Source organism: Ranitomeya imitator, chromosome 4 (genome assembly GCF_032444005.1).
Source record: "Ranitomeya imitator isolate aRanImi1 chromosome 4, aRanImi1.pri, whole genome shotgun sequence".
Taxonomy (NCBI): domain Eukaryota; kingdom Metazoa; phylum Chordata; class Amphibia; order Anura; family Dendrobatidae; genus Ranitomeya; species Ranitomeya imitator.
The window spans coordinates 652,934,960-652,961,205 of NC_091285.1; the positions used below are offsets into that span (position 1 = coordinate 652,934,960).

Sequence of the window (26,246 nt, forward strand, 5' to 3'; positions counted from 1 at the left end):
CTACCCATCCTTTATGTGCCACTTTTTTTTTTCCATTACCATTGTGTCACGGTTCTACCCCTCAGGGTGTCTGGGATGCAGCTACTGACAGCACAGCCATTCAATCTGGTTTAATAATAATAATAATCTTTATTTATATAGCGCCAACATGTTCCGCAGCGATTTACAGTTTAAATGTTTCAAACACAACAGCCATAAGTAACAATGTTAACCATACAATAATTAAAGCAACATAATACGACCCTGCTCGTGAGAGCTTACAATCTATAATGAGGTGGGGGAGATACAAAGTACAGGTGTGTATTTACAATGATGTATTTACAATGATGGTCCAGCCATCTTCAGGGAGTGGGGGATAGATGGAAGTAGTGAATGAGTTTGATTAGGGAACGTGATAGGCTGCTCTGAACAAATGTGTTTTAAGGGAGCGCCTAAAACTATGCAAATTGTGAATAGTCCTAATATCTTGGGGTAGAGCATTCCAGAGGATTGGCGTAGCACGGGAAAAGTCTTGCAGTCGGGAGTGGAAGGTACGGATTACTGCAGAGGTTAGTCGAAAGTCATTTGCAGAGCGCAGAGGTCGGTTAGGCCGATAGACCGAAATGAGGGAGGAGATGTAAGGGGGTGCCGCACTGTGAAGAGCTTTGTGGGTGAGAACAAGTACTTTGTATTAGATTCTATAATGAATGGGCAGCCAGTGTAACGACTGGTGAAGAGCGGACGTGTCCGAGTAACGATTAGCTAGGTAGACAACCCTGGCTGCTGCATTAAGGATAGACTGGAGAGGGGAAAGTTGAGTAATGGGGAGGCCAAATAATACTCAAGGGTGACAATCCATTTACATTCACACTGTGCCAATATTTTGGCAATATTGACACCCCTGATTCGTCCATAGATCTTATCGATGCCCCTCACCTTCAAGCCACAAGGGTTGGATCCGTGGTACATCCGGAATTGCATTGGCAAAGTCTTTAGACTGGACAAATCAGTAGCTTCTTCAGCAGCCAAAATGTCCCATACGTGTTCGCATGTCCTAACCTTCAGTTCTCTGGACGTGAGACCAATGTTAATCAAGGAACAGGGACATGTGGCATAATATATCACACATGTAATGTTACATGAGATAAATTCTCGAATCTTAAATTCCCTGTTCCCATCAGACGTCTTAAAAGTCCCACATCTCAGAATGTTAGGGCACGCAATATATGAACAACAGGGGAAACATCCCTGTCTTGGGCTACCCACTGTCACGCACGCGCCCAGACTGGTTGGCGCGGGCATAAGGGGGTGTGGCCCCACTGGACCACAGACCAAACTTCCCTGGAAGGGGCGTAACTAAGTAGCTTCCTAGGTGTTCGCTGGAGCCTCTGATGGTGAGGTCAGACTTGTGCAATAGGAAGCTACCAGGTGCCACTCCAGGGTGATGTCTGGCTGTGGCTGCTGATCCCACTAAGGAACGGAGCGGGCACGGCTGGCACTCTGGCTGACAGGCGGGCACGGCTGGCACTCTGGCAGGCAGACGGGTACACCAGAGACACTGGCGGGCAGGCGGACATGGCTGGCTCTCTGGTAGGCAGGCGGGTACGGCTGGAACATAAGAAGAACCGGTAGGGACCGGTCTGCAGGCAGGTATGTGAAACAGGTAGGAACCTGTTCAGATAGAAGGACTAAGTAACAAGTAGAGAAAGACCGCAAGAGCGGATGCAGAGCGAAAGCACAAGAGCTAGAACCAAGAACAGAAACGCAGGAGGCTGAGTACGAGTAGAAGGCGGAGCCAAGAGAGAAGGCGGAGCCAAGAGAGAAGGCGGAGCCAAGAGAGAAGGCGGAGCCAAGAGAGAAGGCGGAGCCAAGAGAGAAGGCGGAGCCAAGAGAGAAGGCGGAGCCAAGAGAGAAGGCGGAGCCAAGAGAGAAGGCGGAGCCAAGAGAGAAGGCGGAGCCAAGAGAGAAGGCGGAGCCAAGAGAGAAGGCGGAGCCAAGAGAGAAGGCGGAGCCAAGAGAGAAGGCGGAGCCAAGAGAGAAGGCGGAGCCAAGAGAGAAGGCGGAGCCAAGAGAGAAGGCGGAGCCAAGAGAGAAGGCGGAGCCGGAGCCAAGAGAGAAGGCGGAGCCGGAGCCAAGAGAAGAGACGCTGGAGGCGGAGCCAAGAGAAGAGACGCTGGAGGCGGAGCCAAGAGAAGAGACGCTGGAGGCGGAGCGGAGACGCTGGAGGCGGAGCCAGGTAGAACCGCTAGGAGCGGAGCCACAGAGCAAAGCCACAGAGTGCGGAGCAAGGTCAGAGTGCAGAGGTGAGAGCAAAGCCACAGAGCGTAAAGCAAGGAGAAGCAGAGCCACAGACAGTGGCGAACAGAGCAGAAAAGGCAAACCTAGACAGATATAAACAGACAGAGGAATAGGACTAGACTAAGACAGTCAGAAACGAGACAAGCAACAGAGACATAGACACAAGCCAGGGTATGATGCCCCTCTGGGTGGCTACACAGGACAAGACCAGGGTACAATGCCCCACTGGGTGGCTACACAGGACAAGACCAGGGTACAACGCTCCCCTGGGTGGCAGACAAGAAAGAGTAACCGAGACAGGACCTGGCACCTCAGCAGCTAAGAACTGACTAAGGGAGTAAAATGCACAGGCCAGACCACAGGGTGGAGCTGCACTATATACAGGAGGCCTCTTGGTAATTGGTCAGGAACTGATTAGACAGATGCACCTGATTCCTATAAGAACCAGAGAGTTCAGGCGCCGGCCCCCTATACACATAGCCATGAAGCATGCACAGAGCAGAGACACAGAACATGGAGCTGGCATGAAACAGAAACCACATCATGGCCTGGAGCAGTGGGTAAGATTGTGTGAGAGATGTGAGGCCATGCCGTGATGCCAGCAGAGTTGTTACAGTACCCTTTACGGCCCCTCTTCTTCATGCCTGCCATAATAACTTGTAGAAGAAGGATAGGAGCACACATAGTCCAGGCCACCATGACATCTTCAGGGTAGAATAAGGCAGGCGGGTCACCAGGAATCTCATAAGACAATGTCTCTTGGTGCTCAACAGGGTTAGCTTCCACAATGAGCTGGACCACCTCCTTCAGGTAGACAGGTAACAGGGAATTGAATGCTGCTGTCTTAACATCCTCATCAGCCGGACACAAGGAAACTGGAAGCCTTCTCATAGGATTTAACTTTTGCCCGACAGGTAGCAGAGATGTATTTAGGTACGGAACACAAGAAAATTCATTAGAGATGAGAGTGGAGAACAACAGCTCCACCGGGTCAGAGAAAAATTGAGGTGAACAAACTTCTGTTTTGAAATCTTCACCAGCCGGCCACAAGGACGCTGAAGGTATCCACATAGGAACCATCTTATGCCCGTTATCCAGAAGAATTCGTCCAAACGGCGGGGATGTTCCTAGGAACGGATTACAGGTATAGTCGTTGGAGATGTGTGGAGAGATAGTCACAGCTTCCCCATCTTCGGTGACGTCAGCACACCTTGACTCGACGACTGTTTACTGGTATAGTCGCTGGAGATGTGTGGAGAGATAGTCACAGCTTCCCCATCTTCGGTGACATCAGCACACCTTGACTCGACGATTAGCAGACCAGCTGAAGAAGATGACACTACTGAGTGTCTTTGACGCATGGGAACCAGACACTTCTCAAGACTGGGTAAGTTCAAACGAAGCACTTTACTGGAACTCTTGACCAGAGTGGGTGGTAGAGTCCTTGGCTCAGAATGACCCATGGGCATAACAGACAGCATACGGAAAGCAAACTTCTTCATGTATAAGGCTCCAACTTGGAGCTGTAGTTGTCCTTGCAGGACTAGACTGCTCTTTAGCAGGGCTCGGCCATTATCAGGCAACGCCCACACCGGGTTCTGGAGCTGAAGAACGGAGACCATACACTGACTCCGAATGATAGGCGGCTTAAACACACCAAAGCTCCCAGAAGGCAGAGAAACAGTCATTAACTTTGACGGAGAGGAAGTACTCTCGCCAGGGGCAGCCTCTCCTACTGGCCCAGGGTTTTGGAGTACAGGCTTCACAGGGCAGAGACCATCCGAATGTTCTTTACAACCACAGGGATACCGTATTTCAATCTCAGCACCCGATTCAGGCTGCAGATTTGCCAGACCCCTCTTATTAGACCTCTTGGATCTTGCTCGGGTGGCCGTTTTGGCGAGTTGTGGAACAGATGAGTCTTGGACGGTCATGGACGGAAGTGACGGTTTACCTACAGGTTTCTTTCGTCTGGACCGTCTCTGTGAGCTTGAAGGGGAAGACTTTTCAGGAGATGCAGTACTTGGCTCATCGAAGGCTTTACAGAAGGCCACCAGGAAGGCCGGCAGATTCGAGATGATGGGGTCCCATGCTTCCCAAAGGGGGTCGCACCACATCAAAGCATCTCCTCTAAGGTAGGCCATTAAGAAACCTACTTACAACCAGTCAGTGGGGAATTGGGTAGCATGCGAGTTGAAATAACGCAAGCACCGCTCCAGGAACACACGACATTGCTTTGGGTCCCCATAGTAGCATGGAGGATCTGCTGGCATGGATTCGTCATTAGGAGCGCAGGCTTGAAGTCGCTCAAACAGCTCATTAGAGATGACAATTGGGGATGGAGCTGTGAAGGACTGGCTTTCAGACTGGGTAAACATTTTCCTCGGAGGCCAATACTGGCAAGAAGAGAGTTCATCTTGCTCCGAGAGCGAAGGCACATGGGACTCAGCGGGGACCATGGCCTGTGCAAATTGTCACGCACGCGCCCAGACTGGATGGCGCGGGCATACGGGGGTGTGGCCCCACTGGACCACAGACCAAACTTCCCTGGAAGGGGCGTAACTAAGTAGCTTCCTAGGTGTTCGCTGGAGCCTCTGATGGTGAGGTCAGACTTGTGCAATAGGAAACAACCAGGTGCCACTCCTGGGTGATGTCTGGCTGTGGCTGCTGATCCCACTAAGGAACGGAGCGGGCACGGCTGGCACTCTGGCTGACAGGTGGGCACGGCTGGGACACAGGCAGGCAGACGGGTACAACAGAGACACTGGAACATAGGAAGAACCGGTAGGGACCGGTCTGCAGGCAGGTATGTGAAACATGTAGGAACCTGTTCAGATAGGACTAAATAACAAGTAGAGAAAGACCGCAAGAGTGGATGCAGAGCGAAAGCACAAGAGCTAGAACCAAGAACAGAAACGCAGGAGGCTGAGTAGAAGTAGAAGGTGGAACTAAGAGAAGAGAAGGAGAAGGCAGAGCCAAGAGCGGAGATGCAAGAGGCGGAGCCAAGAGCGGAGATGCAGGAGGCGGAGCGGAGATGCAGGAGGCGGAGCGGAGATGCAGGAGGCGGAGCGGAGATGCAGGAGGCGGAGCGGAGATGCAGGAGGCGGAGCCAGGAGCGGAGATGCCGGAGGCGGAGCCAGGTAGAACCGCAAGGAGCGGAGCCACAGAGCAAACCCACAGAGTGCGGAGCAAAGTCAGAGTGCAGAGCTGAGAGCAAAGCCACAGAGTGTAAAGCAAGGAGAAGCAGAGCCACAGACAGTGGCGAACAGAGCAGAAAAGGCAAACCAAGACAGATATGAACAGACAGAGGAATAGGACTAGACTAAGACAGTCAGGAACAAGACAAGACACAGAGACATAGACACAAGCCAGGGTATGATGCCCCTTTGGGTGGCTACATAAGACAGAGACCAGGGTACAACGCCCCACTGGGTGGCTACACAGGACAAGACCAGGGTACAACGCCCCCCTGGGTGGCAGACAAGAAAGAGTAACCGAGACAGGACCTGGCACCTCAGCAGCTAAGAACTGACTGAGGGAGTAAGTTGCACAGGCCAGTCCACAGGGTGGAGCTGCACTATATACAGGAGGCCTCTTGGTAATTGGTCAGGAACTGATTAGACAGATGCACCTGATTCCTATAAGAACCAGAGAGTTCAGGCGCCAGCCCCCTATACACACAGCCATGAAGCATGCACAGAGCAGAGACACAGAACATGGAGCTGGCATGAAACAGAAACCACATCATGGCCTGGAGCAGTGGGTAAGATTGTGTGAGAGATGTGAGGCCATGCCGTGATGCCAGCAGAGTTGTTACACACACATTAAAGAAATTCTTGTTCTTGGCCACATAGTGGCTCCTCACTAGATTATCCTTTAGATTTTTTCCCCTCCGTTGTATTGTCGGGGTCGTCACAATACCCTTCCTTCACCAGTGATTCCAAATCAGATTAAAAGCAGTGGTACCGGGGTGAAGAATGAGTCAGACAAAAGCTGGTTCAAACTCAGTGCCTGCTCCTGTGTCTACATAGTGTAGCAACGTCACAGCAACTGGCTTTATTTCTTAATACACAACATTATATGATCTATTGGGGGAAGGTGTGCAGAGGGCGGGGATAGGCAGGGGTTAAGCAATGTATCTAGTATTCAGTCCCTCTGATTGGCTCTGACATCATCTGATGAATCTTCCTTTGTCCACATCTTGTCCACATCGCTTTAAGTATCATTTCCAGAGAAATGATACTTGTCCTTCTGGAATGTGTAACTTGTTTCTTCAGCAGGGTGAATCTGGGCCAAAGGTGAATACTGGCAGCCATCTTAAATACAATTACATATGCATTAGCAAGCAAAGGGGAAAAACTTATTGTTTCACAGCATAAGAATATACAAGTACAAAAGAGTATAAAGATATGTATTTTTACCTTGACAATCCCCCCTAAACACTAAGTTTTCCCTAAAAAGAAAGATCCTTCGAGACTGTCCATGTGATGGGGAAAGGGGAGGTGGATTTCTTCATCCAGACACCTCAGAAGCTCTCCCCTTGTGAGAGGCCTCCAGGCAGCTGAACCCTTCACTAGCTTCACATGGAGTTCTCCCGCTGTCCCTAAACTAAATCTCTTAGCATCATCTGAGAGTAAGGGGTTTTGTCTAATTTCTTAAGGGGACATGCTTGGGGATCTCCCCTGGATCAGTGCCATCGTACTCTAGTGGATCTACTTCTTGGTTGAGGAAGGTGCCAGTCGGAGTTGCTTCAGCAATAACCTTTTTATACAGGGGAATAACACAACAGAGAATGATCGATCCAACTACAAGGAGAGCAATCAGTATCAGACAAGCTTGTTGAAGAAATCCTTTGAGCCCACCCAACCAACCAGAAAAAAAAGATGTCTACTCCAGCATTAGTTTTTATTTCTGCTGCTAACCCATTTATCTTTCTAAGGGCTATCATGGTCTTTCCATTTACCCCAGAGTTCTGAGGGATATAGGTACAACATTCCTCTCCCACCATCCCACAGACTCCTCCTTTCTCAGCTAAGATCATATCCAGGGCTAGTCGGTTTTGAAGGGTCATTCTAGTGTTAGGGCCCAATTCCTCAACTATACCTTGGAAAGCATCACAGATAAAATTGACAAACCTTTGTTCACTGTAATATATGTAATTGATCCAATCAACATTTTTATTAATCTGCACTTGTGGATTAAAGAAGCAAAGCTAGCATAGATCTGGTTCCGGGCTTTAAATTGGTCAGGCACCCCCCTTGGCACTCCAATGCCATCGACATATACCAATAGATCTTCTTCATAACTCATGTGGAGCTGATCGAGACTTCTCCTCTTTCTGGTATATTCATCTGGTGTCTCCGGATCCCAAGGTAAAATCTTGAATTGCATAGCTAGTTTAACAAGGGTACATTGACCTATCCAGGTATTAGGCAACCTAGGACGGAGCTTACATCTCCACATAACCAATAAATATCGTACATATACTGTGTATGATTAACTAGCAAGTTAGTATCTAGGGAACTGTTCTCTTTGCAGAAACCTGTCTCGAAGACCCCTACTGGTGTACCTGTAGTGTCGTGGGAATTATAGCAGGTATAATTATCAGCTAATACGGTTATCCCCCCCTGGCACCTTTAGTTTGGGTTCTTCATGAATTAGTGGGACATAATCTGAGCAATCAGTGGACTTTAGACCCTTCAACAGATTCATAACACAGGCAGTAGTATTAAGTATATCCAATATATCCCAAATTTGATCATCTGGATAATCTGTGGCCCTAAGCAATTTATCCCACATTTGTATAACTGACAATTTTATTGGCTATACCCATCTGTACTACTAATCTTTCATGGTATTGTACAAACTTATTATTCAAGAATATTGGGGAATTTAGACTGTCCCATACGGTTACCAATATTTTTATATGGAAATACGAAAAACTAAAACATTATGTCCCCTTATTTGCTACTAGTCTGTTTGACCAGCTTGCAGTGCGATACATGGATCCATGTCGGCCTCCCTTCCAGCTTTACTGACATAGAAGTGATGAGGACTTGGTAGGGACCATCATACAGGGGTTCTAGTCCGTGTCTTCTGACATAGCTTTTCACGACCATAAAACCACCAGGCTTCAAATTGTGACCAATATTGGTTTCTGAATCTGGAAGGGAAGAAAAAACTAAAACATGGGTGTTAGCAACATTTTTACTAAGCTGAATAACATATTGAACAGCACAGTCAGTTTCTTCTGACAACTACTGAGACTGGAAATTTGCAACTAAGAACCTAGCACCAAACAATATCTCATATGGGGACAGGCCATATTTTGCAATGGGGGTAGTACGAATGTGTAAGAGCCCTGGCCATGGAGCCGTAGTCTCCTGCATCATTTTGGTCAATTGTCCCCTCAGTGTGCCGGTCAGCCTCTTAACTTTCACACTGGACTGTGGATGGTACGGAGTATGGAGGGCTACAGTGGATCCAAGCATTGTCAGAACCTCCTGATACACATGAGAAGGAAAGGCCGGGCCTTGGTCACTTTCAACAACTTCCGGAACACCATATCTGCATATAACTTCCATCACCAGTTTCTTTGCTGTGGTCTTTGCAGTCACGTTGGTAACGGGGAATACTTCTGGCCAACTGGAGAACATATCGACAACCACCAGACAATATTCATACCCTCCAGACTTAGGCAACGTGATGTGGTCCACCTGGATCCTTTGGAAAGGATAGTCGGGCGTAGCAAGGTGCTTCGGGGGTACACTTTGAAGTTGACCGGGATTGCAGGTCTGACAGATACCTCGATGTGTGGGCCCATGCGCCCACGTGGCAATAGCAGGGTACATCCGCTTAGGGAGACACACAAGTTGGTCCTTTTTCCAGCGACCATTGTCCATACGTGCTCCATCAGCTTTCCACTGCTTCACTTCTTCCTTTGCAGACATTCTCTGCATCGTCATTAAGCGGTCTCGCGGGGTCCGGCAGAAAACCTCAGTCTGGCATAGATCATCAGGTTCCTGTAGAGTCAGTGTTTCTTGTTACTGTTTACGCTGAGAGCGTGTGGTCACCATAGCTGGTATGGTCTGTTCAACGGGCAGAAGAGCAGCGGCTTTTGCTTGCATATCCGCACAGGCGTTACCAACAGTCTGTGGACTGTTCCTAGGACCGTGCTCCTTAACTTTGATAATGGCCACCTAAGTAGGTAATTTGATTGAGTCCATGAGGGTTTTAACAGCTTCAGCATTCTTCACTGGAGTCCCGGCGGTAGTAACAAATCCTCGATTGGCCCATAGAGCTCCGAAATCATGAGCAATACCAAATGCATACTGTGAGTCCGTGTATATATTAGCCCGCCTGTCTTTGGCCAGAACACATGCAGTAGACAGATCCTGAAGTTCTGCTTCTTGTCCTGACAGGGAGGGAGGGAGTGCAGCTCCGTGCGCTACAGTGTCTTCCGTAGTAACAGCGTATCCGGTGTGGAATCTGCCAAAATCATCACGATATCTTGAACCGTCTTTCAGGGCCTTGTAGAGAGGTAGCACTATGCGGGATGCGTCCAGTATCCACTGACAACAATAAGTACATAGTCCAAGAAAACGCTGGAGCTCAGTCTCATCTTTTGTAGCTGACGGCTATTTTTTTTTTCTTCTGTGAGGTGTCTGGCACCCTGAAGGAGACAGTGACCCAAAAATATCACTTGACCAAGGCAGAACCGAAGTCTCGAGGCCGAAACCCGACAGTTCAGATCTGCCAGATACTTGCGAAAACTAACAGTGGCAACAATGGCTTCCTGCTCTGTCTGTGCACACAACAAAAAAACTAAAAATTACCCACATACTGAAGCAGCGTGACATAAGGATATTCTAACTGCCAGGGTTAGAGACACTATCCCCCCTTTTTTTTTTTTTTTTTTTTTTTCCTCTCTGCAAACTGATCGGGAAAGGACGTGTAAGATACACATCTCATTATACTCATCTACATAGGGGTTATATAACATAAATACCATCTGACCATCATCTTGGCTCACCAACTCTCTAGGTCTGCTCAGGTGCACTTATACGTCCATCATATTATCTTTGTCTGTATATTGGGAAAGGTTTGTTCTCAGGGTCAGCCAATTATTTTAGCGTAGCTAACTAGTCAGAGGGCTTCCAGGGATAATACTCCTGTATCTGTCTTACACTGCCTGATGTGGTTGGTTCTCTGGTGGTGGGGGTGACTAGATGACCGGTTGGGGGTGACATGACATGCTGGTCTACAGCTCCTTCCCAAAAGGATTACTGTCAGCTTACTCCCAAAAGTTAATGTCCCCACTACCCACAATCCTGTGTCAGCTTCTTATATCACTACATGTGATCTTGTCTGGACAGGATTCAGTGTAATTCACTTAGGTTGGGTTACAGCACAGATTATACAAGTATTTCTCTAGTCTGGGTTTGTCTGACCGTAATATTTACAAGTCCATCTGTCTTGTCTTGGTCTGAGAATTAACATGGCGAGAGAGATTTCCAGACACAGGGTTAAAATGGATATTGGAATATAAGACTGGATTTGTGTAGGGGAGGGGGGCTGGAGCTGGAGTCCTCTGCTTGGGCCACTGATAAGGAATGGAGCTGCCAGCTGTGTCCTTGCAGCTGTGGGGGGGGGGGGGGGCTACAGAGCGAGCAGAGATCGCTGCAGCTGCTGATACAGAATGGGTTAAGCTCTTCTGAAAACTTTGTACTACTTTTAATGGACCAAGGACAGAATATACACAGCTCCACCATATTCTTCAGCGCAGCTGCATGGCCCCCCCTTTCTCTGGCCCGCAGCACAAAGAGAAGAAATCAGAAACAATTCGCGCAGGGGTTCACCCCTCCCATCAGCTATAAACACAGAGATAAGAATTTACAGCATTCCTCAACACAAAGAAGGGCACAGCGCAGCTGTTTGACCCCTCTCATCGGGTGTCTCGGAAAACCACACAGAGTAACGAAATACAGCAGTTCTCACTCAATTAATTTCTACAAAACCTTCACACAATTCATATGCCAGAACACCCTAGAAAAACTAATGATTGAGGTATTTTATAACCAAACACGGGCTCTGCATCCTTTCATCTTTCCTCTCCATCAACCTCTCAACATTGTTGACTGCCTTCTTGCCCTCCCGTGACTCTACTATTGTCTTGACTTCCACAGCATCCTCATCTAACCTGTGGGGCACGGACTTCTTCTGCTATAAGAGACGCAACATGACTCACAGAATACTACGCCCTTCTGCAGCAAGCCGCTGACAGCGACAGCAACACTTGTGTCCTAACACGGAGCCTCGCGCTCGACGTGTTATGAATAAAGAGCCTCGCGCTCAATATTTTTCCCTAACCTGAACACCAGTGATTACAGTCTGTCCTGTCACGATATTCTAAACGTTGGGAGGCTGTCTCCTAGTGAGACCCCTCCACTGTGTTTCTGGTGGTCCCCCTCTTGGGACGTCTTAATTACCGATATATGTGCAAGTGTGTGCAAGTGTTTCTGGTGGTCCCCCTCTTGGGACGTCTTAATTACCGATATGTGCAAGTGTGTGCAAGTGTTTCTGGTGGTCCCCCTCTTGGGACGTCTTAATTACCGATATGTGCAAGTGTGTGCAAGTGTTTCTGGTGGTCCCCCTCTTGGGACGTCTTAATTACCGATATGTGCAAGTGTGTGCAAGTGTTTCTGGTGGTCCCCCTCTTGGGACGTCTTAATTATCGATATGTGCAAGTGTGTGCAAGTGTTTCTGGTGGTCCCCCTCTTGGGACGTCTTAATTACCGATATATGCAAGTGTGTGCAAGTGTTTCTGGTGGTCCCCCTCTTGGGACGTCTTAATTACCGATATGTGCAAGTGTGTGCAAGTGTTTCTGGTGGTCCCCCTCTTGGGACGTCTTAATTACCGATATGTGCAAGTGTGTGCAAGTGTTTCTGGTGGTCCCCCTCTTGGGACGTCTTAATTACCGATGTATGTGCGTGCAATATCACAGAGGCTACGTCTCCTATCCCTTCTCTCAGCCGCCCCCAATCTACAACTTTCTCAATCTTTCACTCTATCACTACTAGGCAATAGTCACGGGTAGGGTGGTTGAATGGAGTACAATGACCGGTGGAGGAGGTGTGGTGTACACGAGGACGCGCAGAGTGCGACGTCTCTCAGTTGCTGGTTCGAAGCGTGGCACGGGATTGCGCTCGGTCTCACCACTCGACCGGTCACTCTCCAGACCCAAGGAGACCACAGACTAACCAATAATGGGTGAAACACTAGCAAGTGTGACACATACATAGTATGTGTTCTCCACTTACCGTGTTTGGAGGGTGATCAGTCCTCGAGGTCAGCCACTACGGGTGTCGTCCAGGCATGGGTCCAGGGGGTCTCGGATCGCCGGCCACGCCCCACGTTGGTTGCGCCAAATTGTCGGGGTCGTCATGACAATACCCTTCCTTCACCAGTCATTCCAAATCAGATTAATAGCAGTGGTACCGGGGTGAAGAATGAGTCAGACAAAAGCTAGTTCAAACTCAGTGCCTGCTCCTGTGTCTACATAGTGTAGCAACGTCACAGCAACTGGCTTTATTTCTTAATACACAACATTATATGATCTATTGGGGGAAGGTGTGCAGAGGGCGGGGATAGGCAGGGGTTAAGCAATGTATCTAGTATTCAGTCCCTCTGATTGGCTCTGACATCATCTGATGAATCTTCCTTTGTCCACATCTTGTCCACATCGCTTTAAGTATCATTTCCAGAGAAATGATACTTGTCCTTCTGGAATGTGTAACTTGTTTCTTCAGCAGGGTGAATCTGGGCCAAAGGTGAATACTGGCAGCCATCTTAAATACAATTACATATGCATTAGCAAGCAAAGGGGAAAAACTTATTGTTTCACAGCATAAGAATATAAAAGTACAAAAGAGTATAAAGATATATATTTTTACCTTGACAGTATCATTAGAGGTGACTTTGTCAACTGTGATGCCAACACATTATCGGTTTGTAAAATTGACCAATGTTTGTTAAGTATCTCCAGGATCCGACCCCAGTGACAGTTGGAGGTGGAAATGAATCTGACCCCAGACTCATTGTCCGATTTGGGTTTTTTAGATTGTAACAACAAATTCTCCCTTCGTGATGACTTTGCCCACCCATACCCTGCCCTGATACACCGACGGTTGTAACCTCGAGCCTTAAACTGTTCAGTAAGAATGGCAGACTGTCTCTCAAAGTGGGCCTCCGTAGAACATGCCCACCTATTCCTCAAGAATTGCCCAACTGGGATTGCCTTAATCACTGAATAGTTATGTGCCGAGGAGGCATGCAAAAGTGAATTTACAGATGTCTCTTTTCGGAACAAGTCCATTTCAATAGAGCCATCCTCGTCAACATATAAAGTAATATCCAAAAACATCAATCTTATTTGCATGCCATGTATACGTAAACCTTAAATTTAAAATGTTATTGTTGAGTTCCTGCATAAATCTGGTTAGGCTGGTATCGCCACTGTTCCATGAGAACATCATCAATGTAGCGAAACCAGCCCATCACCAGGTCCGCTTCATGTGCCCCGTCGCCCTGAAAAATCTCTCTCCCAAAATCCCAAAAATAGATTTGCATACGACGGGGCACATGCCGCGCTCATCACTGTACCCTGTGTTTGCAAATAAAATCTATCCTTGAAAGCAAAATAATTGTGAGTCAAAATGAACTCAAGTAAATCCAAAACAAACTCCGAAAAATGTCCATCCCACTTGGCAGTCTCGAGGAAGAAGCGGGCTGCCCTCAACCAGTCTTTGTGGCTAATCGATGTATAAAGAGATTCAATGTCAATAGTGACCAGAATCATGCCCGCCTGCCCCCGGTAGCCGAGAATCTTGAGAAATTCCGATGCTAGGGGGCGCTGTACACTTAAACCTCAGCTCCATTAAAAAGCGGTGCTGTGGTTTAAGTACCCTTAACTGCCGCCGTTAAAAGGCGTATCTGCAGTCGTTACAAGGTTAAACCAAGAGTCAGGTTTTCCATAGATGGATGCTGCTTACAACACATCTCTTTTATGCCTTTTAGGAGGGTGGTCCTAGTATGGGATTCTTCTTTATTACATTTATGTGTCGTGAGAGGACATTCGAATAAAGATGTCTAAAGCACTTTTCCAAAAAAAGTACAAAAAAGAGCAACTCAAAAAATTGCAACTGGATGGATTTGACCAGTTACCTCGTCAGCTACATGGTCATAAAAAGAGTGCATGTGTTTTCTTAGTGAGTTGTTAACTTGTACATACCGGTCAGGTTATATATAAGAGTATGGAAACTATATTTATGCCCTTAGCAAAGAAAAGAAATTGAGAAACGGATGTAATGCTTAGGTCTCCACGTTCCCATGTTGTGAACTTCATGTACTTTTTGTTAAGGACATCAATGTGTGTCTAAAGTTTAAAGTCACCCCATAAACATTAGATGGCTGTTGGCGGAATGATGCTTCAGTCGATTTTTCGGCTGACAGCCATTTTGGCTGCCGATCTCGATCAGCCAAGTGCTCCTATGTTCTCTATGAAAAATCCACCCAGAGACATTTATCCAAGAAAAGAATGCGTAATCAGCCATCTAAAATCAAACGTGCCCATTCAACATCTTCCCCCACATCAGTTGGGCTCCCACCAATTTAGCTAATGATTATGGACTTTTTGAGAACTGCAATTAAGTATTTTTCTGGAGGGTCACTTTATAAATGGAAAAATCATGATTCTTGATGTCCCAAGTTGGAAGTCTATCGAGAGATATGTGGTAGGCCATTAATTATTCATCTTGTTCTACCTAGGAGGGCTGTTATGCTCATTACATAAATAATGAGTCCAAGAAAATCCGAACCAAAGTAGAAAATGATTCCATTGACTCCCCATCCACGGAAGCGCAAAACTCCAAAACAGTCCAGGAAACATATATAAAGGAACTACATCAGATTGGAGATGGACAGGTAAAACATAAGTGATACAAATCTGCATTAATCTGCTCAATAATATTGTCCTTTTAGCTGAGTGATTCATGGGAAAGATAGTCGATGCATTTCTACCCATCCTTTATGTGCCACTTTTTTTTTTCCATTAGCATTGTGTCACGGTTCTACCCCTCAAAGTGTCTGGGATGCAGCTACTGACAGCACAGCCATTCAATCTGGTTTAATAATAATAATAATCTTTATTTATATAGCGCCAATATGTTCCGCAGCGATTTACAGTTTAAAAGTTTCAATCACAACAGCCATAAGTAACAATGTTAACAATACCATAATTAAAGCAACATAATACGACCCTGCTCGTGAGAGCTTACAATCTATAATGAGGTGGGGGAGATACAAAGTACAGGTGTGTATTTACAATGATGTATTTACAATGATGGTCCAGCCATCTTCAGGGAGTGGGGGATAGATGGAAGTAGTGAATGGGTTTGATTAGGGAACGTGATAGGCCGCTCTGAACAAATGTGTTTTAAGGGAGCGCCTAAAATTATGCAAATTGTGAATAGTCCTAATATCTTGGGGTAGAGCATTCCAGAGGATTGGCGTAGCACGGTGAAGTCTTGCAGTCGGGAGTGGAAGGTACGGATTACTGCAGAGGTTAGTCGAAAGTCATTTGCAGAGCGCAGAGGTCGGTTAGGCCGATAGACCGAAATGAGGGAGGAGATGTAAGGGGGTGCCGCACTGTGAAGAGCTTTGTGAGTGAGAACAAGTACTTTGTATTAGATTCTATAATGAATGGGCAGCCAGTGTAACGACTGGTGAAGAGCGGACGTGTCCGAGTAACGATTAGCTAGATAGACAACCCTGGCTGCTGCATTAAGGATAGACTGGAGAGGGGAAAGTTGAGTAATGGGGAGGCCAAATAATAGTCAAGGGTGACAATCCATTTACATTCACACTGTGGTAATATTGACACCCCTGATTCGTCCATAGATCTTATCGATGCCCCTCACCTTCAAGCCACAAGGGTTGGATCCGTGGTACATCCGGAATTGCATTGGCAAAGTCTTTAGACTGGACAAATCAGTAGCTTCTTCAGCAGCCAAAATGTCCCATACGTGTTCGCGTGTCCTAACCTTCAGTTCTCTGGACGTGAGACCAATGTTAATCAAGGAACAGGGACATGTGGCATAATATATCACACATGTAATGTTACATGAGATAAATTCTCGAATCTTAAATTCCCTGTTCCCATCAGACGTCTTAAAAGTCCCACATCTCAGAATGTTAGGGCACGCAACATATGAACAACAGGGGAAACATCCCTGTCTTGGGCTACCCACATTAAAGAAATTCTTGTTCTTGGCCACATAGTGGCTCCTCACTAGATTATCCTTTAGATTTTTTCCCCTATGTTGTATCATTAGAGGTGACTTTGTCAACTGTGATGCCAACACATTATCGGTCTGTAAAATCGACCAATGTTTAAGTATCTCCAGGATCCGACCCCAGTGACAGTTGGAGGTGGAAATGAATCTGACCCCAGACTCCTTGTCCGATTTGGGTTTTTTAGATTGTAACAACAAATCCTCCCTTCGTGATGACTTTGCCCGCCCATACCCTGCCCTGATACACCGACTGTTGTAACCTCGAGCCTTAAACTGTTCAGTAAGAATGGCAGACTGTCTCTCAAAGTGGTCCTCCGTAGAACATACCCGCCTATTCCTCAAGAATTGCCCAACTGGGATTGCCTTAATCACTGAATAGTTATGTGCCGAGGAGGCATGCAAAAGTGAATTTACAGATGTCTCTTTTCGGAACAAGTCCATTTCAATAGAGCCATCCTCGTCAACATATAAAGTAACATAGTTACATAGTTAGTAAGGCCGAAAAAAGACATTTGTCCAGTGTAATTTGTCCAAAGTAATATCCAAAAACCTCAATCTTATTTGCATGCCATGTATACGTAAACCTTAAATTAAAAATGTTATTGTTGAGTTCCTGCATAAATCTGGTTAGGCTGGTCTCGCCACCGTTCCATGAGAACATCATCAATGTAGTGAAACCAGCCCATCACCGGGTCCGCTTCATGTGCCCCGTCGCCCTGAAAAATCTGTCTCCCAATATCCCAAAAATAGATTTGCATATGACGGGGCACATGCCGCGCCCATCACTGTACCCTGTGTCTGCAAATAAAATCTATCCTTGAAAGCAAAATAATTGAGTCAAAATGAACTCAAGTAAATCCAAAACAAACTCCGAAAAATGTCCATCCCACTTGGCAGTCTCGAGGAAGAAGCGGGCTGCCCTCAACCCATCTTTGTGGCTAATCGATGTATAAAGAGATTCAATGTCAATAGTGACCAGAATCATGCCCGCCTGCCCCCAGTAGCCGAGAATCTTGAGAAATTCCGATGCTAGGGGGCGCTGTACACTTAAACCTCAGCTCCATTAAAAAGCGGTGCTGTGGTTTAAGTACCCTTAACTGCCGCCGTTAAAAGGCGTATCTGCAGTCGTTACAAGGTTAAACCAAGAGTCAGGTTTTCCATAGATGGATGCTGCTTACAACACATCTCTTTTATGCCTTTAGGAGGGTGGTCCTAGTATGGGATTCTTCTTTATTACATTTATGTGTCGTGAGAGGACATTCGAATAAAGATGTCTAAAGCACGTTTCCAAAAAAAGTACAAAAAAGAGCAACTCAAAAAATTGCAACTGGATGGATTTGACCAGTTACCTCGTCAGCTACATGGTCATAAAAAGAGTGCATGTGTTTTCTTAGTGAGTTGTTAACTTGTACATACCGGTCAGGTTATATATAAGAGTATGGAAACTATATTTATGCCCTTAGCAAAGAAAAGAAATTGAGAAACGGATGTAATGCTTAGGTCACCACGTCCCATGTTGTGAACTTCATGTACTTTTTGTTAAGGACATCAATGTGGGTCTAAAGTTTAAAGTCACCCCATAAACATTAGATGGCTGTTGGCGGAATGATGCTTCAGTCGATTTTTCGGCTGACAGCCATTTTGGCTGCCGATCTCGATCAGCCAAGTGCTCCTATGTTCTCTATGAAAAAGCCACCCACAGACATATCTCCAAGAAAAGAATGCGTAATCAGCCATCTAAAATCAAACGTGCCCATTCAACATCTTCCCCCACATCAGTTGGGCTCCCACCACTTTAGCTAATGATTATGGACTTTTTGAGAACTGCAATTAAGAACTTTTCTGGAGGGTCACTTTATAAATGGAAAAATCATGATTCTTGATGTCCCAAGTTGGAAGTCTGTCGAGAGTGAGGGACACTGCGGCAGTCCCGCTGTCCCCTGACTGCCGGGCCTTTACATGGGGTGACGGCGCTGATGATTGGAGGTCATGCCGCCGGGGGGCGTGGCCTCATTTGAAAAGGGGTTGGCGCGCTTTTTAGCGCTTCCGGATCCTCTCAGTTTGGACCCGGACCTGTTTGGGGCTGCCGGCACAATGGACCCGCTCCAGGAGGCGGTGAGAGAAAAAATTAGCATGGAGGGTAGCGACTGGCTAGCGGCGATACTGGCCGCGAGCAGCTCCCTCCCTGCAGCGAGCCAGGCGATGCCGTCGGGCGGGTGGCGTTCTGGCAGGGCCTGAGCCCGGCATTACAATCAAAGAGGAGCGCGCGCGGCGCGAGTGCGCGTGCTTCCTCACACGTGGGCGGAAGGCAGCGCGGCTCAGCAGCTGCAGTCGGGCAAGTGCAGGAGGGGGATATTCTGCGACACTTCGGCGTCGCTCCTTCGGCGGCTAAGGTTGCATGGGGAGGGGGTACACAGCAGCAGCCGCTGGGCACCATAGCTAGGTCAGGTGGGGGGGGGGGTATAAGAATCACAGGAGATAAATTCCCCGACACCACAATCAATGGAGGAAAACGGCAATAGCACAGGGAGGGGATGTGAGGCATTAATAGCAGCCCAACAACAGATACGTTCTGCATCAATACTCGGGCAGCAAACTGTAGCGGGGCACACAGGAGCGAGAGTGGAATCCCCCTTTCCCCTCTTGCCCATTGATTTTTACAACACCCCCTTCTTTAACCCCTGGGGGGCAAGTAGTTCCAAAACATTTATCTGTAGGAGCAGGAGAACATCAGAACACCTCAGCAGTTGTATCGCTGGTGGCAACAAGTGTTGGACCTCCCACACAGGGTGCTGGCACCCCGGCTCTGGTTGGCAATCAGAGCGCGGGTAACTGCTCCGCGCGCAGCATCTCCTCCTCGTCGTCATCAGGACACGGTCGCCGACGCAGAAAAAGGCGTAGGGAACACTATAGCAGCAGGGGGCATTCCCATAGGTCCAGATCCAGTCGCCGCATCAGGCGGTCTAGGTCGTCGAGGTGGCGATCTCCATCATCGTCGGATAGTTCATCCAGCCGATCTCGCCGACACTGTTCATCACGACACAGGTCCGCGTCCCGGGGGGAGCGGCGAAGTGCTAACGCTCACGGAACTCAGGAGCAGAGTCGCCCGGAACCTAGCATACAACCCGGTGAGTACGCTTTTACTGGGGCTTGGAGTGGTGATAGGGGTAAGACGGTGAATTTAGCGGACGCGATCCCTCTTGGCACGGGCGGTGGGAGGATTTTTGTAAATCCCAGGTTGCTGCAATCGACGGCGCCACCTAGGCCATCCATCCCCCCTCCCCGCCCGGACATCTACAAAGATGGACTTTTTTGCGGTGTTCCACCCCCAGGGTCACATCTAGATATCAGCGTGAAGGAACAAATTTGGGCTAACGAGTTTGTCGACATTTGGTCCCTCATATCCACCGAGCAGCACTCTGTGGACAAGGAGAGACGAATAGGCGAAAAAGTGTATGTACGACAGGAAGCCGAAAGTAGCCAAAACTATTAACAATTGGCTTCAGGCTTTCGCTGTTCTAGGATGGGTGAGAAGCACCCGGAACGTTGTTCCGAGCTCTTCATTTATTTAGACAGTATCTACAATTCATACAAGTCCCACGGCGGTTCGGCATGGTGGAAATATGACGAAGATTTCCGCCGCCGGCTAGCCATTAACCCACACTTGGGGTGGGGGGTCAAAGCCACTGATTCATGGTTGCGTTTGATGATGGCTCAAAAAACCTTGCAGCCCTTTCCCGGGTCTCCCGCCGGCCCGGCCAGTAGTTCAGGGTCGGCGGTTATACGAAGACCAGGCACTTGTTGGCTCTTCAATGAGGGTCACTGCAAATTCTATGGATTATGCAAATATAAACACGAATGTTCTGCGTGTGGGGGATCCCACTCTGCTTCAAAATGCTCCAGACCCCCTCAAAAAGTGGGTAGCAGTAAGACTCCCGCAGGGGGTGAACCATCTGACACCGGTGAGCGCAAAAAACATGGAACCGTGGCTGGCCAGATACCCCAATAAACCGGCCGTGGCTCAAATCAGCTTTGGTTTTTCTTTTGGTTTTTTTCATCCCTTTCGTTTTCTTGAGCAAACCCCAGTCATCCCCTAATTTAAAATCTGCCAGGAACTCCCCAGCCATCCTTTACAAAAAATTGAATAAGGAAATTCAAGCAGGACGATTGCGGGGCCCATTTGACGCCCCCCCTTTTATAACTTGAGGGTTTCCCCATTGGGCATAGTTCCCAAGAAAGAACCGGGAAAATACCTGATTCACCATTTGTCTTACCCTAAAGGCAGCTCGGTGAACGACGACATTCCGGGTGACGACACCTCGGTAACATATATTTCTTTTGACAGAGCGGTTGAAATGGTCAGAAAAGCCGGGCCGGGCGCCCTTATGGCAAAATCTGATATCGAATCCACTTTTCGGCTGCTCCCGATTCACCCAGACTGCTACCACCTGTTAGGAGCCATGTTCGAGGGCCGATACTACTACGACACATGCTTTCCTATGGGATGCTCAATTTCCTGCCATTATTTTGAAATGTTTAGCACATTTCTGGATTGGGTCGCTCGTAAGGTAACGCGTTTGCCATCAATTACGCACTACCTTGACAATTTTTTGCTTGTGGGTCCGGCCAATTAGGAATCATGTTCCCAGGCCCTGGCCCAATTTAAGGATGTCATGTCCCTTTTCGGCGTTCCCCTGTCTCCGGAAAAAACGGTTGGCCCGGTCCCCATAATCTCCTTCCTGGGGATTGAAATTGACTCGGTCGCCATGGAATTCAGGCTGCCCCAGGATAAGATTGCTAAGCTATTAGATCTAATCGCGGGGTTTTTATCGGTCGGTAAGGTTTCCCTAGTTCAAATGCAATCCCTTCTCGGTTCACTGAATTTCGCTTGTAAGATAATGCCGATGGGCAGAATCTTTTCTCGCAGGTTGATTCTGGCCACGAGAGGCGTGAGGCAACCTCACCACAGGATTAGGATCACTGCTCAACTGCGCAGGGATCTGATGATATGGCAGCGTTTCCTCATTTCCTACAACGGCAAAACATGTTTTCAGCAGGAGGAATGTGTCAGTGACAGCCTGGGCCTAAGTTTTGGTCTGACGGACTCTGTTGGTTTCAGCATCAGTTTTGGGGACCAGACGTGCGTGGGTTCATGGCCGGAATCTTGGGTTTCCAGAGCATGGCACCAGGACCTGGTTCTAGTTGAGCTGTTCCCTCTTGCGGCGGCCATGGAACTTTGGGGACTGTTTTTATGCAACAAGCGTATCCGGCTGCAGCTTAGATCGGACAAGGCTATACATGCCATTAATTTCCTGTCATCTTCCTCTGTACCCATCATAAAGGTCATTGGGTTCACGGTGTTAAAATGCTTGGAGTACAACACATGGATAAAGGCGAGCGCCTATGCTTTTAAGAATGACGATTTTACGAATGTTATACATCGGTCTGATCCACAGGTGCGGTTTGGCCGGCAGCCGAGGGAACTACAGCAAATCCTGGAATGCCCTCCTTCGGTTTGGGATGTCCTGGAGAATTAATTCCCCTGATAAGGTCGTCCATCGCTCCGTCCACCTGGAGAGCATATGGTAAGGCATGGGATGAGTGGTGCAGCTTGGCAGCTGAGAAACCGGTAGGTGATTCGGGCTCTGAGACTTCAGGTCACTTTGGCTTTCCTGGCGCGATTGCAGGCATCAGGGGTTTCGGCAGCGGTGGCTCGTAACCGCTTATCGGGCGTCGCTTTTCATTTTAAACTACGTGGGTGGCCTGATTCAACCAAGCATTTTTTGATTGGGCAAGTACTGATGGGCTGGCGTCGGGTAAGCGTGCGGAACGACCAAAGGAGGCCTATTTCTTTCCAACTACTGTCTAGTTTGGTTAAGGTTTCGGTTAATGTTTCTGACTCAGTTTACGAAGCCACTTTGGTCTCGGCGGCTTTCGGCCTGGCTTTTTTCGGGGCCATGCGGGTTAGCGAAATACTCCCCTCGTCCCGTTGCAGGGCTGGCGGCCTGCAGATGGACGACTTGGTGATCTGCGACGACGGGTTGAGGGTGAGGGTGCGCAGATCCAAAACCGATCAGGAAGGCAGGGGCACTTGGTTCCCTCTTTTTGCCATCAGGGGGGTGATTTGCCCCTTAGTGTTAATAAAAAATTTCATGCAGGTTAGGAGTAGCGGGTCTCAATTGTTCATCCACGAAAACGGCTCCCCTTTTTTGTCGTGCCAGTTTTTGGCGGTCCTTAGACACGCTCTGTCATTCCTAGGTCTGCCAGCGGCAGATTTCGGTACCCATTCGTTTAGGATCGGCGCAGCGACCGAAGCCTTTAGGGCGGGTCTTTTCGAAGCAGATATTCAGAGGGTTGGTAGATGGAGGTCCCGCTGTTTTACTAGGTATATCAGGCCTGAATTAGTCATGTAAGAGTTTTCGGCCAAGATAACATTCTTATGCGGATTTTGCTTATGCTTTTACCGTAGTTTTCCTAGCTTACATTGCTCGTTGCTTAACATTATTGTTGTTTCGTTTGTTTTCAGATGGTATGCGGCCCAGCGTATGGCTGGTGGGTCATTCTTTCATATATTGGGCAGCACGGCGTGCGGAACTACGTCCAGGAGGTCGATCGCTGGGTCTTACGGGAATGGATGTTATTTGGCGTGGAACAAGGGGACTTACCTGGTCTCAAGTCCTTCCGGAAGTTGTGCGTATCGCAAGAGTCGCGTCTTCCCCGACAGTGGTGGTTGTTCATGCCGGTGGGAACGACCTGGCTTCTTTTCCTCTCGCGGAACTGTTGACCCTGATGAGAGCTGATTTGGACAAATTTCCGGCTTTCTTTACAGCAATGTGTTTAGTCTGGTCGGAGGTGATTCCTAGATTGGTTTGGCGGGGCGCCAGGGAGCTGAGCGCCATGGAAAGATCTCGACGCACCTTAAACCAGCGGATATCTCGCTTCATTAGGTTCAAGAATGGTGTGGTGGTGAGGCACCACCGACTAGAGGGGGATAATTCAGGTCTTCTCCTGCCAGATGGGGTCCATCTGAATGACGCCGGTTTAGATATATTCCTGGATGGGATTCGGGAAGGGGTGGTTCAGGTGCTCCATTCTTTGGGTGGGTCGTATCACGGGCTACTCCGTGGCGGAATGGGTGGAGATTATGGTGGTGAGGATACCTGCGCCGGGAGACCGGAAGGCAGACAATCTCCCTACACCCGATTGGTTGGCAAATTTTGCCGGTTCTAAGCTGCGACCCTAATTTTAAGCCAAAAGATAAGATTGAATTTACATGAACAAAATTATTTCATAAAATAAACAATTTATAGTTTAATTTTCCTTGTGTGGCGTCACTTTGTGGGAGAGTGGTATCGTGGGTCTCGGCAGTCATATGTGGTAGGCCATTAATTATTCATCTTGTTCTACCTAGGAGGGCTGTTATGCTTATTACATAAATAATGAGTCCAAGAAAATCCGATCCAAAGTAGAAAATGTTTCCATTGACGCCCCATCCATGGAAGCGCAAAACTCCAAAACAGTCCAGGAAACATATATAAAGGAACTACATCAGATTGGAGATGGACAGGTAAAACATAAGTGATACAAATCTGTATTAATCTGCTCAATAATATTGTCCTTTTAGCTGAGTGATTCATGGGAAAGATAGTCGATGCATTTCTACCCATCCTTTATGTGCCACTTTTTTTTTTCCATTAGCATTGTGTCACGGTTCTGCCCCTCAGGGTGTCTGGGATGCAGCTACTGACAGCACAGCCATTCAATCTGGTTTAATAATAATAATAATCTTTATTTATATAGAGCCAACATGTTCCGCAGCGATTTACAGTTTAACAGTTTCAAACACAACAGCCATAAGTAACAATGTTAACAATACCATAATTAAAGCAACATAATACGACCCTGCTCGTGAGAGCTTACAAAGTACAGGTGTGTATTTACAATGATGTATTTACAATGATGGTCCAGCCATCTTCAGGGAGTGGGGGATAGATGGAAGTAGTGAATGGGTTTGATTAGGGAACGTGATAGGCCGCTCTGAACAAATGTGTTTTAAGGGAGCGCCTAAAACTATGCAAATTGTGAATAGACCTAATATCTTGGGGTAGAGCATTCCAGAGAATTGGCGTAGCACGGTGAAGTCTTGCAGTCGGGAGTGGAAGGTACGGATTACTGCAGAGGTTAGTCGAAAGTCATTTGCAGAGTGCAGAGGTCAGTTAGGCCGATAGACCGAAATGAGGGAGGAGATGTAAGGGGGTGCCGCACTGTGAAGAGCTTTGTGGGTGAGAACAAGTTCTTTGAATTGTATTCTATAATGAATGTGCAGCCAGTGTAACGACTGGCGAAGAGCGGACGCGTCCGAGTAACGATTAGCTAGATAGACAACCCTGGCTGCTGCATTAAGGATAGACTGGAGAGGGGAAAGTTGAGTAATGGGGAGGCCAATTAATAGAGCATTGCAGTAGTCCAGGCTGGAGTGGATCAGGGCGACAGCGAGGGTTTTTGTTGTTTTCATAGTGAGAAAAGGGCGGATTCTATGTTCTTTAGGTGTAAGCGGCACAAGCGGGCAAGAGATTGTATATGGGGTGTGAAGGAGAGATTGGAGTCAAACGTAACACCCAGACAACACACCTGCTGCCTGGGTGTTATTATGGTGCCACCCATGGAGAGGGAAATATCAGGTTTAGGGAGGTTATTAGACGGTGGGAGCAGAAGAAGTTCAGTTTTGGAAAGGTTGAGTTTCAGATAGAGAGTGGAGATGATGTTGGAGACTGCGGACAGACAGTCAGTGGTGTTCTGTAGTACAGCGGGGGTAAGGTCAGGGGATGACGTGTATAGTCGTGTGTCGTCGGCATAAAGATGGTACTGAAAGCCAAATCTGCTGATGGTCTGTCCAATTGGGGCCGTGTACAGAGAGAACAGAAGGGGGCCAAGAACTGAGCCCTGGGGTACCCCGACAGTGAGAGGAAGAGGAGACGAAGTGGAGTCAGAGAACAGAACACTGAAGGAGCGGTCAGAAAGATAGGAGGAGAACCAGGAGAGAGCAGTGTCCTTAATGCCTAGTGACTGGAGCCTAGAGAGTAGGAGAGAGTGGTCAACAGTGTTGAAAGCTGCAGAAAGATCGAGCAGAATGAGCAGAGAGTGGTCACCGTTACATTTTGCTGTCAGAAGGTCGTTGGTCACTTTGATGAGTGCAGTTTCTGTCGAGTGTAGGGGGCGGAAGCCGGACTGTGAAGGGTCCAGGAGGGAGTGAGTGGAGAGGTAACTGGTAAGGCGGGAGTAGACTAGGCGCTCCAAGAGTTAAGAGATGAAGGGGAGGTTGGAGACCGGTCTGTAGTTATTTGTGCAGGATGGGTCGAGGGCGGGTTTCTTTAGTAACGGAGTAATGATACAGTGTTTGAAGGAGGACGGGAAAATGCCTGAAGAGAGTGAGAGATTAAAGATTGTAGTTAGTTGAGTAGTGACGACTGGAGAGAGAGAGACTGGAGGAGATGAGAGGGAATGGGGTCGGTAGTGCATGTAGTCAGACAAGAAGAAGAGAGGAGCCTGGAGACTTCTTCTGTGATGGGATCAAATGTGGAGAGTGAGCCAGGGAAGATGCAGGGAGGGATGGGAGT

General features: G+C 47.8%; 1 protein-coding gene and 1 long non-coding RNA gene across 6 annotated transcripts in view; one reads left to right on the forward strand and one right to left on the reverse strand.

The window, feature by feature from the left end:
• LOC138677139 (uncharacterized) overlaps positions 1-26,246 on the reverse strand; it is an 86,427-nt gene that overhangs the window by 45,569 nt on the left and 14,612 nt on the right. Inside the window, exon 3 of one of the 2 annotated variants that reach the window (XR_011320864.1) lies at positions 12,891-13,125. The exons of the other annotated variant lie outside the window; for it this stretch is intronic. This is a non-coding gene — a long non-coding RNA (uncharacterized lncRNA). Of the gene's footprint in view, positions 1-12,890; positions 13,126-26,246 lie in introns of those variants that run through there. 2 annotated transcript variants of the gene reach the window in all.
• LOC138677136 (uncharacterized) overlaps positions 1-26,246 on the forward strand; it is a 47,740-nt gene that overhangs the window by 16,564 nt on the left and 4,930 nt on the right. For 2 of the 4 annotated variants that reach the window (XM_069767039.1, XM_069767038.1), the window contains exons 5-7: positions 15,104-15,259; positions 22,086-22,214; positions 23,156-23,944. In XM_069767039.1, the coding sequence (XP_069623140.1) occupies positions 15,104-15,259; positions 22,086-22,166 (237 nt within the window). In that variant the 3' untranslated portion in view covers positions 22,167-22,214; positions 23,156-23,944. Of the gene's footprint in view, positions 1-15,103; positions 15,260-22,085; positions 23,945-24,040; positions 24,197-26,246 lie in introns of those variants that run through there. The other 2 variants (XM_069767036.1, XM_069767037.1) reach the window with 2 other exon arrangements.